Consider the following 16645-nt stretch of genomic DNA (forward strand, 5'->3'; position numbering starts at 1 on the left):
ATATATATATATATATATATATATATATATATATTCCTTTCAGTTTTGGTAATTTTGTTATGTGCTTTTAGCAGTTTTATTAGTTTTTTTATGGTACTATTTAAGAATAAAAAAAAAAAAAAAGAAAATCTAACCGATTCTAATTAATTCCTTTTTAAGAAATACCTGTATATTTAGTATAAATATACATAACTCTATATTTTATGGTACTGTTTAAGAGTTTACATTAATTTATTTTTGTTTTAGTTTTAGATTTAATTCATTTCCATTGAGTCATTTTAGTGCTTCAGCTCAGTTATTTCAGTTAGTTACCAAGACAATGTTTTTCATTTTTGTTTAGTTATTTATTCATAATATTGCCAATATTTAATATATTTTCAAATATAATAATTGTTTTATTGTTTTCAGCTTTATTTGAGTTGAGAGCAATGTTTGTGTGAGTGTAATGGTGTTTTTCTGTGTGAAGCCGGATCTTCTCTGTGTTCTCTGACAGTGAAGACGAACACGATGAGCAGCAGCATCCCAAACACGTATTACCCAGGTAACACACACTCCACACGCGTGTGCATGTGGCAGAAACACGCTCCGACTCATTTACTGCAAACACAGCATCTCTGAGCTCACTCACAACTCACGCTCTTCCTCAGCCTTTCTGTCTTGTTTTCTTAGAAGAGAGTTAGTGAGTTAACGGTTTAAAAAACATGAACAAATATCTGCCAGTGGGGTCAGAAAATAAACATGTTTTCTCTTTGAATTACATACATTTTTCTGACCCCACTGGTGAATATTAATATTAGTTATATTAATTATGATCAATTTCTCTGAAAACAGAACTGTGTTTGACTAAATGTACATTTTTGAATGGGATGTTTTTATGACCTCCATGACTTAAAATAATTCAGATATTATGCAGTTAATATTAGGTGTATTCTTATTACTAATAATAATTAGTATTTTTTTATTTATTATTATTAATAAAATAACACATAAATAATGTAAAAGGATTTTAAATATATTTGTAATTATTTAATATTATAAAAATAAAACTTCTTTGACTTTGAAAGTTGTGCTGGACAGTAGAGGAGCTTGAAGTCAAATGATTGAGATCTGCTGTATTAAAGCAGAAAGCTGATGATTCAGACGGACTAATGTGTGTGTGTGTGTGTGTGTGTGTGTGTGTGTGTGTGTGTGTGTGTGTGTGTGTGTTTCTCTTCTCTCTGTGTGTTTATGTGCTTCTCCTCCAGACCCCTTCGTTCCCACCGCGATCTTAGGTGAGCCACATCTGTGTTTCTCCACATCATGCTCATTTGATTTGGCTTGTTTTGCAGCTTCTCATCAGCACACCTGTCCTTCCGTCTGTTGTTTCTCTTCCTTTGGCTTCCGCCTTCACTCCATCCCATCCGCATCTCGGTGATGTCACTTCCTGTCTGACATCTCATTTGCGTGGACAGACATGTGAACTGGATGTGGAGGAGTGGATGGATGATGCTGTCATTCAACACACCTTGAATTCAGACAAATCACACATTTGAAGTCAGAGAACTCCAAAAAAGCATCCAAAAATGTATTAAACAAACCATACTAGAAGATGAAATAAAATTAAGAATATTATTATTATTACTACTACTCTTACTACTATATTATTAGTTATATGAGTAATCATAATTTATTGATAAATTAAAATTGTAAATTAATACATTTAATTTAATAATGTAATAATCATTTATCAATGTTTAATTAATTCAATTTAAACCAATAATTAATTAATTAGTTGTTGTTGTCATTTTAATGCAATTAATATTATTATTTCAATTATTTTATATTATTTTAATATAAATTATATGTTAAACATAATTAAAAATGTATGTATTATTATGTTATTAAAATGTATTAAATTAATTTATTATGTTACTTTAATACATTTATTTAAATGTATATTAATAATAATAATTATAATAATATCATTATAATAAATATATGTATTAATAAATTCAAATGATAAATTAATAATTTAATAATAAATATAGTTTAATAATTAGGGTTGCAAAAAGGTGGAAAATTTCCAGTAAATGACGGAAACGTTCCAGAAATTTTGGAAACTTTCCAGGATTTTTGGGAATATTCCAGGCATTTTGGGAAATTTTCCACCCCTTTGCAACCCTTTTAATAATAATACAATGCGTTAAAATTCTAAAAAAAAAAAAAATACATAATCAAGAAAACATTATATTTTTTGTGAACAGCAAGATACTGATGAGGAGTGCACGTTTAAAAGTTTTAGTGTTTATTAAACTAGAGCTGATGATGATGATGATGATGATGATGCTGTGTCATTAGAACTGAAGAACTGATCAAATGTTAAATGCAATAAAAGCGCCTGGCAAATGCATGAATGTAGATGTAAATGCATCGGCCTGCGGTCCTTCAGGTTCGGTTGATGCGGTTCACGAGCCTAAGCTTTACTGTGTAAATGTGGAGACGGTTTTGCCGGTGTCGATTTTCCCCTCGGGATGTTTTTTGTAGTTTTTGGAGGAGGATGGCTGGATCAGTGTTTCCGTCTCGTTCTCTACATCCACTCCAGTGTTTCTTTGCTTCTCTGCTATTCTCTCAAATGTTTCTTATGCCTTTAGCAGCTCTTTCTGACCTACTTGTTTTTCTTTTTCTTATTTTGCGGTTGTTTATTGGTTTATTCTATGATAAAATAGAATAATAAAGCAGGTTTTGTCTCATTTTCGCGGCACCTCTACACCCTATTTATCTAAAGCACTCTGTATCCCGGAGTCGGCCCTCACAAGTCCTGAGAATTTGATTGAAACATAATGTGATGAAAAATAAGAGCTCAGAGCGGCGTATTAAATATGAATGACTCTCTGCTAACGGCACATGTAAACGATCGCTCGAGCGGGAACAGGTTTACTTTACACAATAAAGCGGGGGGGAAAACAGGAAAACTTCACCTCCAGCACACGAGGGTTCATGGAGCAGCGAAGATGATGCTGATGTTCATCACGAGCAGAAGCACAATCAGCTCAGCTGCTGCTTCAGCACTTCTCAACCACTTGCACCTTAGGATGTAGATTTTACACTGTACATCATTTATTGTGCAGAAGTCTTCAAATCAAGTTCTGCTTATTTATTTATTTATTTATTTATTTATGCATTTGTGCATTTATGCATTTATTATTTTTCTATTTTTAAAAATTTTCACTCTTTATTATTTTATAATTTTATTTGTTAATTTTAATACATTTTTGTTTATTTTTATAATTGTTTATATTTGTAATTATAATTTTAATTGATCATTTAACACAGATTTCTATTGTGCTATTTGTATTATATTTTATTATAGTTATTTATTATAATTTACATTTATAACTTATTTCACTATTTATTATTATTATTAATATTTCAATTTATAATTTAATGTATTTATTATATTTGTGTTTTATAACTTTTATTCATTATTTAGATTTTTTTTTCATTTATATGATTTATTCATTTACTATAATTGTAATGTATAATTTAATGCATTTATTGTTTCTCTATGTCTATTTTTATAGTTTTGCTAAATGTTTATTTGTTTGATGTTTTTATTAATTTATTATTTTAACATTTCTTTTTTCATTTTTCGTATTTGTATATTTTTATTATTATGTTTTTAATTATAATTTTATTTTTTTATTATAATTTTACATTTATACATTTACAAATTTATTATATTTCTATTTTTCTATTTTTACAATTTATAACAACAATAATATTATTATGTAGTTAGTTATTTTATTATATTTTTAGTTACTTTTTTTTACATTTTAAATTCTAATGAAATGCATGTATTGTCCTTAAGCTGCACAAAACATAGAGTTCAGCACAGATCATGTTTATCCTCACTGAAGCCGTATTTTTTGTAGATCATTTTTGAGAATGAGGTCACGTAATTTTAACAGATGACGAGTCTGACCTTTGACCTCCTCCATGTGAGGCCGCTGCTCTGCAGATCTCCATGAAGCGATTGCAATGTTCATAAATTTTATTTGCATTTCTACTTTTGTTTTGAAACTCATTTTTCTCCTTCATTGTGATTTGAGTCCCATAACACCTGGATCCCCGATCGCCCTGTGACTGATCAGAGCTCTGCTAGTTCTCTTTGGTGTAATTCTTGCTTAAACCCTGTCTTCTCTCTCTCTCTCTCTCTCTCTCTCTCTCTCTTCTCTCTGTCTGTCTCTCGCTCTCTCTGTCTCTCTCTTCTCTCATTTAACCTCTAATGTATCTGCTTAAAAAGTCCCCATTAATGGTAAGTTCATCAGCGTGACAGAGGTTGTATGTTTCACTAGAATCACGTCCCTCTCCTTCCATTGGCGCGTTACAGCATCACTTGTCCACCGCATCTTCATCATCATCATCATCCTCCTCCTCCCATGTGCATCTGCATTGTGTTTGTGCTCTCTTTGCTTTGGCTTGTTGTGCTTTGGCTAATGTGGTTCTGAACATCCGTCATCCGTCATCACTCATCCGCTCATGCTTTGCTGTTGATTGACAGCACCCACGCCTCATGGCAGATCTCAGATCAGGGCAAAACAGGCATATAGGCTGTGTTTCTTTGAAGTTATAGAGGAAGCATCACGTGATATTTCACAAAGGAAAGAACGAGCGGGGCAGTCAATCGATCCCTCCCTCGACATCCACTCATCCACCCTTCCTGCAACGTCGTGTCATGATCATCCATTGCCAGTGAATCCAGCGCTTTCTTTTACACTGATTGTTTATCTGGAAAAATACAGGCAATTAAGGCAAAGACACTTACAGGAGGAACATTGTACTGGTCAAGTTTGAAAAACATGTCTTCGTTCAGACTAGTGGAAAGAAAACATCCAAAATACACATTTTATTGCACTTCATCTATTTGCATCTGTAGATTTCAGTTACAATATAGTATATATTTTAAAAGATTTTTGTTCACTGTAATAACACTTACAAACACCAAAACTTAGAGTTTTATTCCTCTCTATATTCTGAAGATTTTTACTGAGGGGTTTTCTCATATACACTGATTTATACAACATTTTACTAATTTTACTAAAAACGTGGTAAAAATGCAAATCTTTAAAGGTGGTCAGTTTTTTCTCCCTCTTAGTAACACTTACAAACACCAAATCTTAGAGGTTTATTCCTATCTATATTCTGGAGGTTTTTACTGAGGGGATTGTTCATAGATCATTCACACTGATTTATACAACATTTTACTCCTAAAAACGTGGTAAAAATGCAAATCTTTAAAAGTTGGTCAGTTTTTTCTCCCTCTTAGTAACACTTACAAACACCAAATCTTAGAGGTTTATTCCTATCTATATTCTGGAGGTTTTTACTGAGGGGATTGTTCATAGATCATTTACACTGATTTATACAACATTTTATTCCTAAAAACGTGGTAAAAATGCAAATCTTTAAAAGTTGGTCAGTTTTTTCTCCATTTTAGTAACACTTACAAACACCAAAACTTAGAGGTTTATTCCTATCTATATTCTGAAGATTTTTACTGTGGGGTTTTCTCATATACACTGATTTATACAACATTTTACTCAAAAAACGTGGTAAAAATGCATATATTTAAAGGTGCTGAGTTTTTATCTCCACTTCAGCAGCATTTACACACACCAAAACTTAAAGTTTTATTCCTATCTATATTCTGAAGGGTTTTACTGAGGGGTTTGTATATATATAATTCACACTGTTTTATACAACATTTTATTCCTAAAAACATAGTGAAAATGAATCATTTTCTGTCTGTTGACAGTATTTTCTGATTTATGGAGTGATAAAAAGAGAAATCCACAATTACTTCAGTAAAAACCTTAAACTATAATATGTCAACAAAATCAAACAAGAATTTTGATCCTGGATTTATCCAGCGTTCAGATTTATACTATTAATTAATGCATTTTTTTACTAGAACGGTGATATTTATTAGTTAAATTTCCATCCTTTTCACCTGCAGTGTCTTGCCTTACTTATTCAAAAAGAAAAGTTCAGCCAAAAATGTGCATTGTCTTTATTTGCTTGCTCTCATGTTATTCCAAACCTGTAAGGTGTTACTGTTCTGTTCTGTTTCTGCATTTTCAGTGAATAACAGCTTAAATGTCAGTCACTCTCTTACATACAGTATCATATCCCTGCTGAAAAAAAAAGCCTAAAACCATTGTTAGCTGGTTGGCTAGTTTAACAGGCTGGTTTTAGAGAGGTTTTGACCACTTTATAGCCAGCCAGATTGGAAGTTCAGGTTAAACCAGCTACATCCAGCTTAAAGACCAGCTTAGGCTGGTTTTCAGAGTTTTTTTAAACAGGGTTGTGTGATTGTTTTATTTTTTGTTTCACAGACTAAATCATGTTATTATTTTTTATTTATATTAATTACTTGTATTTATTATATACAAATTTTGAATTATAATATGAAGAGTTTATTTGCAAAAACAGATAACTCCATTTTTATTAATCATGTTTTTTATTGTGTTATCATGTTTTTATTGTGTTTTATTGTGTTAGCTCTATTTTTTTAGTTATTATTATTTAATCAAAACAACCCAACTGCAGTTTGATTCATATTAATTGGAATGCAGGGTTTAAAAAAAAAAAAAACATGATTTTTGAACAATTTTAAAAACTGAGTTATCTGTTTTTGCAAATGAACTCTTCGTATACAGTATATTATATTTTTATTTTATATTATTTGTTTTTATATTATATTATAATATTATACATAATTATATTATTAACATTATTTCACATTTTGAAATCACAGCATGCAGGTTTGGAATGGTGTGAGTGTGAATAAATGATGATGCATTTTCATTTTAAGTGAAGTATTCTTTCAATTTATAACTACATTTCAGCTCAAGATTGATTATGAACATTTGAATTCTTTAGGGCCATTAGGAAGTCACTGTAAAAGGAAGCGTAAAAGCATGATGTGTTTGACCGCTGCGTTCTTCGGCCTGAAGTCATCGCGTGTGTTTTCTGTTCTGTGTTGCAGACGAGACTCAAACCCTGACCAGTGACACCAGCAGCCTGGTGCAGTCACACACACACACACACTCGTCGCACACACACTCGCTGTGCAAGCGCGAGGCCGTGGACGTGCCGTACCACACGGGCCAGCTGCATCCCGCCATCCGCGTGGCCGACCTTCTGCAGCACATCACGCAGATGAAATGCGCCGAGGGCTACGGCTTCAAAGAGGAGTATGAGGTAAGAGCTCATCAATCCTGTCATCTACAGCAGTGTTGGGGAAAGTTACTTTTAAAAGTAATGCATTACAATATTACGTTACTCCTTAAAAACTTAACTAATTACATTAGTTACTTTTTATTGAAAGTAATGCGTTACGTTACATTTGAGTTACTTTTTAAATCTGGGCAGGGCTAGCTTGTTTGTTTTTAATATAAAAAAGTTCTTATTTTAACTAATTACATTAGTTACTTTTTATTGAAAGTAATGCGTTACGTTACATTTGAGTTACTTTTTAAATCTGGGCAGGGCTAGCTTGTTTGTTTTTAATATAAAAAAGTTCTTATTTTACAAATGTAAAAGCCCTTTCAGACCAAAAGTGAAATGAATATGTCTCAGGCTGAAGGAAATGTAAATTCACGTCTGTACAGTAGAGGGCGCAGCTCAAACGCATCACATGAAGAATATGATGCAGGAGAAGAAAGTTCAACACTATTCAGCAATAACAAAAATTAAACACAAATGTGTAATTTTTGCTTATTAGTATGGTATTAGTAAGTGGATCATCGAAGTCAGTAGCAAAGACATTGGTTAATAAAATGGGATTAAATAAATAAATGATATTTGTCTTATTTAACATATTTAATTATTGCAGGTTTGTATAATATTCTGAGTTTGCATTTGACTGTTTTTATTGATTTTGAGGAACACTGAATGTGTTTTTGTGCAGGTGAGATGAGTGAATAGATGTTCATATTTAGTCTAGAACTACAGTAAGATCATGTTCACACACAACGCTCTGCACTTACTCCTGATTTCTGTCACCATGGCAACACCAGAGCTGTCAGTCAATACATGGAAACAAAGTAACTGGCGTTACTTATTTGAAAAAGCAACTCAGATATTTCCTTCTAAATTAAAAAGTAATGCGTTACTTTACTAGTTACTTAAAAAAGTAATCTGATTACGTTACTTGTAATGCATTACCCCCAACACTGCTCCTCACTGCCGCTCACTCATGGTTAGTGTCATTCATGATGATGATGATGATGATGAGCGTTTTTCTCTTTGTTTTGTTAAATCAGATAGTTTGTTAGTGTGAGAGTGTGTTCACATCAGCTGCTGCTGCACAAGCGTTACACACACACACACGTTTACTGCATGTTTTCTAAATTCATTAGACCTCTGCTATACTGTAAACAAATCCTCACACAAATATTTCTGCATTTTTACAAGTTTATTTTATACCATTTTTACAGTTGAGGACATACTCAATTTAACTCACTTCTAGGTGCAGATTTGTCCCCAAAATATGGTTACATCTGCACACGCACACACACACATGCACATACACACACACACACACCTGCAGTAATGCAGCATGATTGACACTAGATCAGTGCTTCTCAACCAGGGGCCGGGGCCCACAACGGTGCATTCTAAATAAAAAATAATAAGCGTAATCATATTTATTTATTTATTTATTGACCCTCAATATCTGTTTTTCTTCAAGAACGTACAGTTCTTGAAACTTTTGATATCACAAAATTATGGTTAAAATTAAATAATCAAAAATTCAATTTAATTCAATTAAGCTCAATTAAATTAATCTATATTAATATGCTTTAAAAAAAAAAGCTTTTTTTTTTTTCAAGAACACACAGGTCTTGGAACACCTGGACTCAGAAAATTGATCATGGTTAAAATACAAAATAATAATAATAATAATAGTAATAAAATAATTGAACTTTAATAAATGCTTTAAAATGAAAAATTATGCTTTAAAAAAACATGTAAATGATCAACGTTATTTTTAAAATTATAACTGTTTTTTGTTTAAGAATTTACAGTTTTGAAATCACAAAGTGAATCATAGTTAAAAATTAAATTAAATAAAATGCAAGAACAAAAAAACAAAATTCATTAAAAAATAATATAAAATAAAATTCTACGTTTATTAAAGTGCTAAGAAAGCACTTTGTCCCTCTTAATAACTGTTTTTAAGAATGTACATTTCTTGAAACATCTAAAATCACAATACCATGGTTAAAATAAAATAAAATAAAATAAAAAACAACTCATAATTTATGAAGAAATAAAATGAAGAGTTGGGATCGTATTGTGTTGGACGGGGAGCTTTGAGTCCGAGAGGTTGAGAAGCACTGATCTTCTTCATCATCATCATCATTCACTCCTGTCACGTCTCCTCTCTCCTCTCCCGTGGTTCTCCCATCACCTCCTCTCTCTGCTGTGCTCCTGTTCTCCTCTCCGTGATCAGTGAGCTTCTGTCTACTCTATTATAGATGAAGATGTCGGACACACATTGACAAACACGCCTGGCCTTTGTGAAGCCTTCAGGGTTCATATAATGAAGTGTGTGTGTGTGTGTGTGTGTGTGTGTGGATTGTGTTATTGTTGACTTATACACTGTGTCTCTCTCTTCTGGTTCTGTTGGTTCTCTGTGGAGCAGATCAATGAGGTAAGATCACACTTCGTTTGGTTCCTTTGTAACTGAGAGACGCAGATGATGATGATGATTATGATGATGTTGATTATGATGATGATGTAGATTGTGATTTGTGACTTGCGTCCAGCCTGATGAGAGTCACATGACTAAAGAAGCTGTGTGTGTGTGTGTGTGTGTGTGTGTGTGTGTGTGAGACTCTCAACATCCAAACCAAGATCTCTAGACAAAGTTTTGCTTTCAAGGCATTTTTAGTTTCTAAAGAGTTTTACGAGCTCAGTGTTCTTCAAGGTTCCTGCTCTTTTTAACCAGTCTGCAAAACTTTCCAATCATTCATGATTTACTGGATCAGAGATAAGGATTTTTAAAAATATGTTTTACTCCGTTTATACCCAATAATATATTTTAGCATGCGGCATCACTTGGAAAATGTAAATTCGTTAAAAACATTATATTCGGGTTAAGATTTTATTAATTTCCATGACTTTTCCTCATATATCCAGGTTTTCCAAGACTGTGGTTCTTACAGTACAATTGTTGAGGGGATGAATTAAAATATGAAATATCTTGCTTTTAGTTGTTTTAGCTTATTTAAAGCTTGTTTTGTCATATTTTAAATCAGTTATTGAAACTTCTGGACTAACAAAATGATTAATGGTAAAACAAAACAAAATAAAATAAAATAAAAACTTTATTATAATATTATAATTATAATATGTATTTTTATTTTACCTTTTTATTTTTACATTTTTTTGTTCAAGAATGTACAGTTCTTGAGTCATCTGTAATTGCAAAGTAAATCATGGTTAAAATAAAATGTTATTTTTCTTTAGTTCTTCAAAGAAAAATACAGTTGTTGAGGGGGTGAATTAAAATATGAAATATTTATTGAATTGTGTTTCCAGTCTTACGGGAGTTTTCTGCTGGAGTCTCTGAGGTTCTTCATATGAAGCTCATTGTCGTTTTGATGTTTTGCATAATTTTCTAATATTTTTCATAAGTTGAACGAATGAAAATAAAAAACATGAAAGATGATATTTAAGTTCTAAAGTGCCAGTCATGCAGATAATGTGGGTTAGATGTGATCGAACATTAGTGAAGTTTTCCGGCATGAATTAATGATGGAAAGCAGATGGATCATTGGTCTCTGAGGAGTCACATGGTCATAGGGAGTGTCGTCATTCATCTGCTCTTCTTCTCCAATACATTAATAACCGTTTGATTCTTAAGAGGGAGAACAGAGAAGCTCGTCTCATTAGGAGATCGTTCTACTGTGCTGAGAATATAAGAGTTAGAGAGGGAGAAAAACAACTAGATTTATAGATGATTTCTGCACGTTTCCACTCAGTAAAACACAGTATAAGCACACAGATGTACATAAAACCTTCATGTTGATGCTTGATCATGATCAGAAGTTGAAAAAATATATATTTTTGTTACTTGAAATAAAATAAATGTTAACTGATGTGAGATAAAACTATGTAACCAAGGCAACACTGGTAATAAAAAGGCAACAAAACAAAGCAACAAAAGGGGCAAGAAGGCAATCAATCAATCAATCAATTAAATTAATAAATAAAACAACTAAATTAAAGTGAAAACAGAAAATATACAAATAAAAAATAATTTTCAATATTAACACAAACTGTAATCGTCTATCAGTGATACTAAATTAACACTGCAGGAACCCAAACTAAACCTATAAACTAATCAATAAAAATGAATAATACTATATAAACATTGAATGAATGAATGAATGAATGAATGAATGAATGAATGGCGAAAACAAACAGACAGACAACAACTACACCAAAAACACTAAAACTTAACCTAAAGTTAAAGTGAAATCAAAAATATAAAAAAAATGTAAAAAAAAATATACATTTATTTCAAAATATTAACAAAAACTATAATAGAATATCCTTGATACTAAAACAGCATTGCGGGAACCCAAACTACACTAAAACTAAAAGAATAAACCTTAATAACTACTATAAAGGTATAAAATAAGATTAATATAATAAAAAATGAATAAACAAATACAATTAATAAAAATGATAGACACAACAAAATTACTTAACCTTTAACAAAAATTAAAGTAAAATATAAAAATAAAATACATTTTATATTATTAACAAAAACTGTAATACTGTGTCAGTGATAGTAAAATAACACACAGTAAAATAAAGATATCTGTGAACAGGACCAGTGAGAAACCACCGAGATCGCTCAGACACGTTCTTCAGGAGATGCAGTGAGTGTGTGTGTGTGTGTGTGTGTGTGTGAGTGAGTGAGTGTGAGTGAGTGTGTGAGTGAGTGAGTGAAACTCACATGTAAAACAAAAGACTTAAAAAACATACAAAACGGTGTTTTATGAAATAAAAAAATTGCCAGTAGTTTCCTGTAAGGGGTAGGTTTAGGGGTAGGGTTGGTGTAGGACAATAGCACATACAGTTTGTACAGTATAAAAACCATTACGCCTATGGAGAGTCCCCGTAAACCACAAATGCAAGTATGTGTGTGTTCGCTCAGATCAGCTTGAGTTGCAAAAAAATGCATTTTTAATCAGTATTTTTGTCTTGTTTTCAGTAATAACATGAGTTTTCTTCAGAAGCTGAAGCTGTTCTTTTTTAAGCAGAGATCAAACGGAATGTAATGAGGTTTTTGGTTAAATTACAGCTCGCACCTCAGCTGTGCTTTTCAATAATTCATCACGTAATCTTTATTTAAGAATGTGCAGATCTTTTAATGTAAAACAAGGCAAAATATGAGCAGCGATTGGTGCTTTTCCTGACGAGGTTTTTGATTCTCAGATGAGACGGCGGATGGACAGACGGATCCGAGAGGAATAAATGTGTGTGTTTGAGCTGCTTTGACGCTTCGTCCTAACCCTTCTCCTTAGTTACAGGACTGGAGATGTGGAGCTGGACTGATGTGGTTTCTGCTGGACTCTCACGCATCTCCGTCTCTCTGTGTGTTTCTGTCTCTTCAGAGCTTCTTCGAGGGTCAGTCTGCCCCCTGGGATTCAGCCAAGAAAGAAGAGAACCGCATGAAGAACCGTTATGGAAACATCATCGCTTGTGCGTATCAGTCCGTGTTTCTGCCGTTTGACTGATGCATTTGATTCAAAATACTCCAGAGTTCCTGCTGTTCATGATTTGTTGCTTATATCAAATCAAATTGCATTTGTAATATATAACATATACTTTGGATGTCTTTTAGAGCAGCTGGATCTCAAAAATGCAAGCATTTGGGTTATTATGAAATACTTTACAGTTCAATAGTATTATAGTAATATTTATTTATTGAAATATTTTTTATAGTTTGAATAAATAAATAAACAAACAAACCTTTGATCTAAATAAAATAGTATTATTATTAGTTGCAGTAGTAGTAGTATTGTTATAATTATTATATAAATTAAAATTATTATGAAATACTTTAAAGAAATATCACTATTGAAATGTAGTGACTTAATTTTTCTATATAAATAAATCAATAATTGCAATTAGATGTGTTTCACCAATTTGTTCAGTCTGTTTTGTAATTAAATAACGCACAGCCAGTTTCATGGCCAGAAAAAAAACAAAATAAATATGGCTGGTATATTTTCTCAATTCACTGCCAACATGTTATTTTTATTTCTTGCTCCAAAATCAGTTCTCTTATAAATTAATTGATCATTTTCATATCTATCTGAGATTCTCTTAAATTTAAGTTTATTTAATTTCATAAAATGCTCTAATTTACCCCAATCAACAATATATAATATACACTGGTAATATAAATATTATAATAATTATAATGATAATATATCAAATATTATATATAGGTTGCGATGTCAGAGAGCATCAGACTAAGCATGAACTGGAGAGAATCACACAACATGAGAGGCTGACCTGTGTGTGTGTGTGTGTGTGTGTGTGTGTGTGTGTGTGTGTGTATGCCAGTGGAAGGAGGAACAGATCAGCAGTGTAAATTATAGAGTGAGGAATGACAGCGGACGAGTACAGGAGACTTTAGGGAAGAATAAAAGGGTTCAGCACTGAGAGAGAGAGAGAGATGGACTTGTGCTGAAATGCATTCTGGGTAGTGTTTGATGGTAATCTCGCATCTGATCTAACAGCAGGTGTGTTACTATACACAAAAGATCTTTTAGAGACAAAATATTGTGATGATGTTCCCTTTAAAAGCGTTTTTAATTGGTGAGAAATAGATAAACAACCCAAAAAGAGAGATTTTGAAAGCATGACAGAACTTGAGTGTCAGACTCAGTGTTAACAGTATTGATGTGTGTAACTGTTGTTTGGTTTAGTTGCATTGGATGTAAACAGGCTGTAATGGTGACCGCTCGATATCCAGTCGTCTGAAGGGTTGAGTCTCTAATAGCATCATTATTCAGCTCTGGTTATTAGCCACATTAAGTCGCTTTACCGATGCACAGATGTAAATTATTTAGCTCGTCTCTGGCTTTATTGCTCTTTATGTTTGTTCAGCGCTCGCAGTCATTATTAGATCAGTGTGTGTGTGTGTGTGTGTGTGTGTGTGTGTGTGTTGAAGAGGCTCACTCCTCTATGGATGGATGGATGCTGCACTTTCTTTTCTACTCCAGAAGCTTTTTAAACCTATCAAATAAACTCTCCACGGCTGCTGCTAAACGTATTTCTGTTTTAGCACATTTGTCTTTGTTTGCTCGCTGTTTGCCTGCATGTCTGTGTCTCACTGGATTTTTATGGAGGAAGTGTGTGTGTGTGTGAGTGAGTGCGTGCGTGCGTGCGTGTGCGTGCGTGAGTGAGTGAGTGAGTGACTGTGTGAGTGAGTGAGTGAGTGAATGAGTGAGTGAGTAATTGTGAGTGAGTGCGTGCGTGCGTGAGTGAGTGAGTGAGTGAGTGAGTGAGTGAGTGAGTGAGTGTGTGTGAGTGGGGGAGTGAGTGAGTGAGTGAGTGAGTGAGTGAGTGAGTGAGTGAGTGAGTGCGTGCGTGCGTGAGTGAGTGAATGAGTGAGCGATTGTGTGTGTGAGTGAGTGAGTGAGTGAGTGAGTGAGTGAGTGAGCGAGTGAGTGAGTGAGTGAGCGAGTGAGTGAGTGAGTGAGCGAGTGAGTGAGTGAGTGAGCGAGTGAGTGAGTGAGTGAGCGAGTGAGTGAGTGAGTGAGCGAGTGAGTGAGTGAGTGAGCGAGTGAGTGAGTGAGTGAGCGAGTGAGTGAGTGAGTGAGCGAGTGAGTGAGTGAGTGAGCGAGTGAGTGAGTGAGTGAGCGAGTGAGTGAGTGAGTGAGCGAGTGAGTGAGTGAGTGAGCGAGTGAGTGAGTGAGTGAGCGAGTGAGTGAGTGAGTGAGCGAGTGAGTGAGTGAGTGAGCGAGTGAGTGAGTGAGTGAGCGAGTGAGTGAGTGAGTGAGCGAGTGAGTGAGTGAGTGAGCGAGTGAGTGAGTGAGTGAGCGAGTGAGTGAGTGAGTGAGCGAGTGAGTGAGTGAGTGAGCGAGTGAGTGAGTGAGTGAGCGAGTGAGTGAGTGAGTGAGCGAGTGAGTGAGTGAGTGAGCGAGTGAGTGAGTGAGTGAGCGAGTGTGTGTGTGAGTGAGTGTGAGTGTGTGCACATAGTGAAGGTGGTGTATGTGTTTAGTTGAAGGTTATGTTTTGGATGATGATCAGGCTGTTTCTCCTTTTTATGAGGCTTGTAGGGTTAGTCAAGGTTAAAATCACTCCTGGTTTTTTTTGTTTTTTGTTTATCATTCTGAACACACACACAACATACAAACACTCACAATCACACACATATATACATATACATATATATATATATATATTTCTGTCATGAAAACTCTCGGAGGGATTGGCATGGTAATGTACATGACAATGTTAATGTATTTGGTCTTGGCGGAATAGATCTGCTACGCTGCAGCAGAGCAAGTACCGAGACTTGCTACTGCCAATACATCCACAATGTAATGTCTAACTCACAACTATGTGAGCCTGGGCTACTACGCCGACTGGCTTAACGCTAGTGGCCTATGACTATGTGAGCCTAGGCTACCACGCCGACTGGCTTAACTCTAATTAGACGCGTACTATGTGTAATGTTTAATTAAGAAAATGGATATACGTTGCAATCCGATAGATAAGACCCCAGCACCCATCTAAGCTGTTCTGAAGCAAGCTGCAACTGCTACGACAAGCACTAATCATATATTTGAATGTTGAGCAGCGAGCTCATTGGCTACCGATACAGGAGACAACCAGTCAGCTGTGCCATGTGATGATGTCATTAGGTTGACTGAGTTAGACCTATCGGACTGCGCCATCTAGAGTTACATGCCAGAACTCTGTATATATACACTGTACACACACACACACAGTCAGGTCCATATATATTTGGACACAGGCACAATTTTTTATTATTTTAGCTGCTGACCAAAACATATTCAAATTAAAGATATATAATGAACTAAAGCCGCCAGTAGATGGCAGCAAGTCTCCGTCTTAATAAGTGATCTATTGACTCATTCATTCAAAACGGCTGATTCGTTTAGAAACTAAGCTAGTGATTGTCTTTATGAATGGGCTACTGAATCATTGACTCAAATAATTTGTTCAAAAACACAGATTAATTCAGTAACAAAATACACAGTGCTGCCTCGGAGACACACAATTGGTCTTACTTCGGCTTTGTTAAAACCTTTTTCTTGCCAAAACAGAGATAAACAGACAGCATTGTGACTAATATAACACACTTAATACTAGCGTCTCGTTTGTTGAGCTGTTATATAAAATTAATTCATTTGCGATTGCGCTGACATTCGGGAAAGCAACACTCTTGATATAGTTAGACATTACTTAACTATCACGACATAAATATTAAAAACTAAATTTCTTACAGGGCATTTTATTTTTGCCCCCATCTATTGAATTATATTGTAAACTGATAGCCTTCATCCGGCACTGAAAACTCTCATGATGTGTTTGTTTGTTT

The 16645-nt window shown here is 33.9% G+C and overlaps 1 protein-coding gene across 1 annotated transcript in view; it reads left to right on the forward strand.

Annotated features, from left to right (window-relative positions):
- LOC107702075 (receptor-type tyrosine-protein phosphatase mu-like) overlaps window positions 1–16645 on the forward strand; it is a gene marked incomplete at its 5' end in the record, with an annotated part of 52389 nt that overhangs the window by 378 nt on the left and 35366 nt on the right. Inside the window, 5 exons of the mRNA XM_016504272.1 lie at window positions 467–541; window positions 1245–1271; window positions 4283–4294; window positions 7028–7242; window positions 12678–12779. Of these exons, the coding sequence (XP_016359758.1) occupies window positions 467–541; window positions 1245–1271; window positions 4283–4294; window positions 7028–7242; window positions 12678–12779 (431 nt within the window). The remainder of the gene's footprint in view (window positions 1–466; window positions 542–1244; window positions 1272–4282; window positions 4295–7027; window positions 7243–12677; window positions 12780–16645) is intronic.

The sequence above is a fragment of the Sinocyclocheilus anshuiensis genome, unplaced genomic scaffold (genome assembly GCF_001515605.1).
Source record: "Sinocyclocheilus anshuiensis isolate Anshui unplaced genomic scaffold, SAMN03320099.WGS_v1.1 scaffold1825, whole genome shotgun sequence".
Taxonomy (NCBI): Eukaryota; Metazoa; Chordata; class Actinopteri; order Cypriniformes; family Cyprinidae; genus Sinocyclocheilus; species Sinocyclocheilus anshuiensis.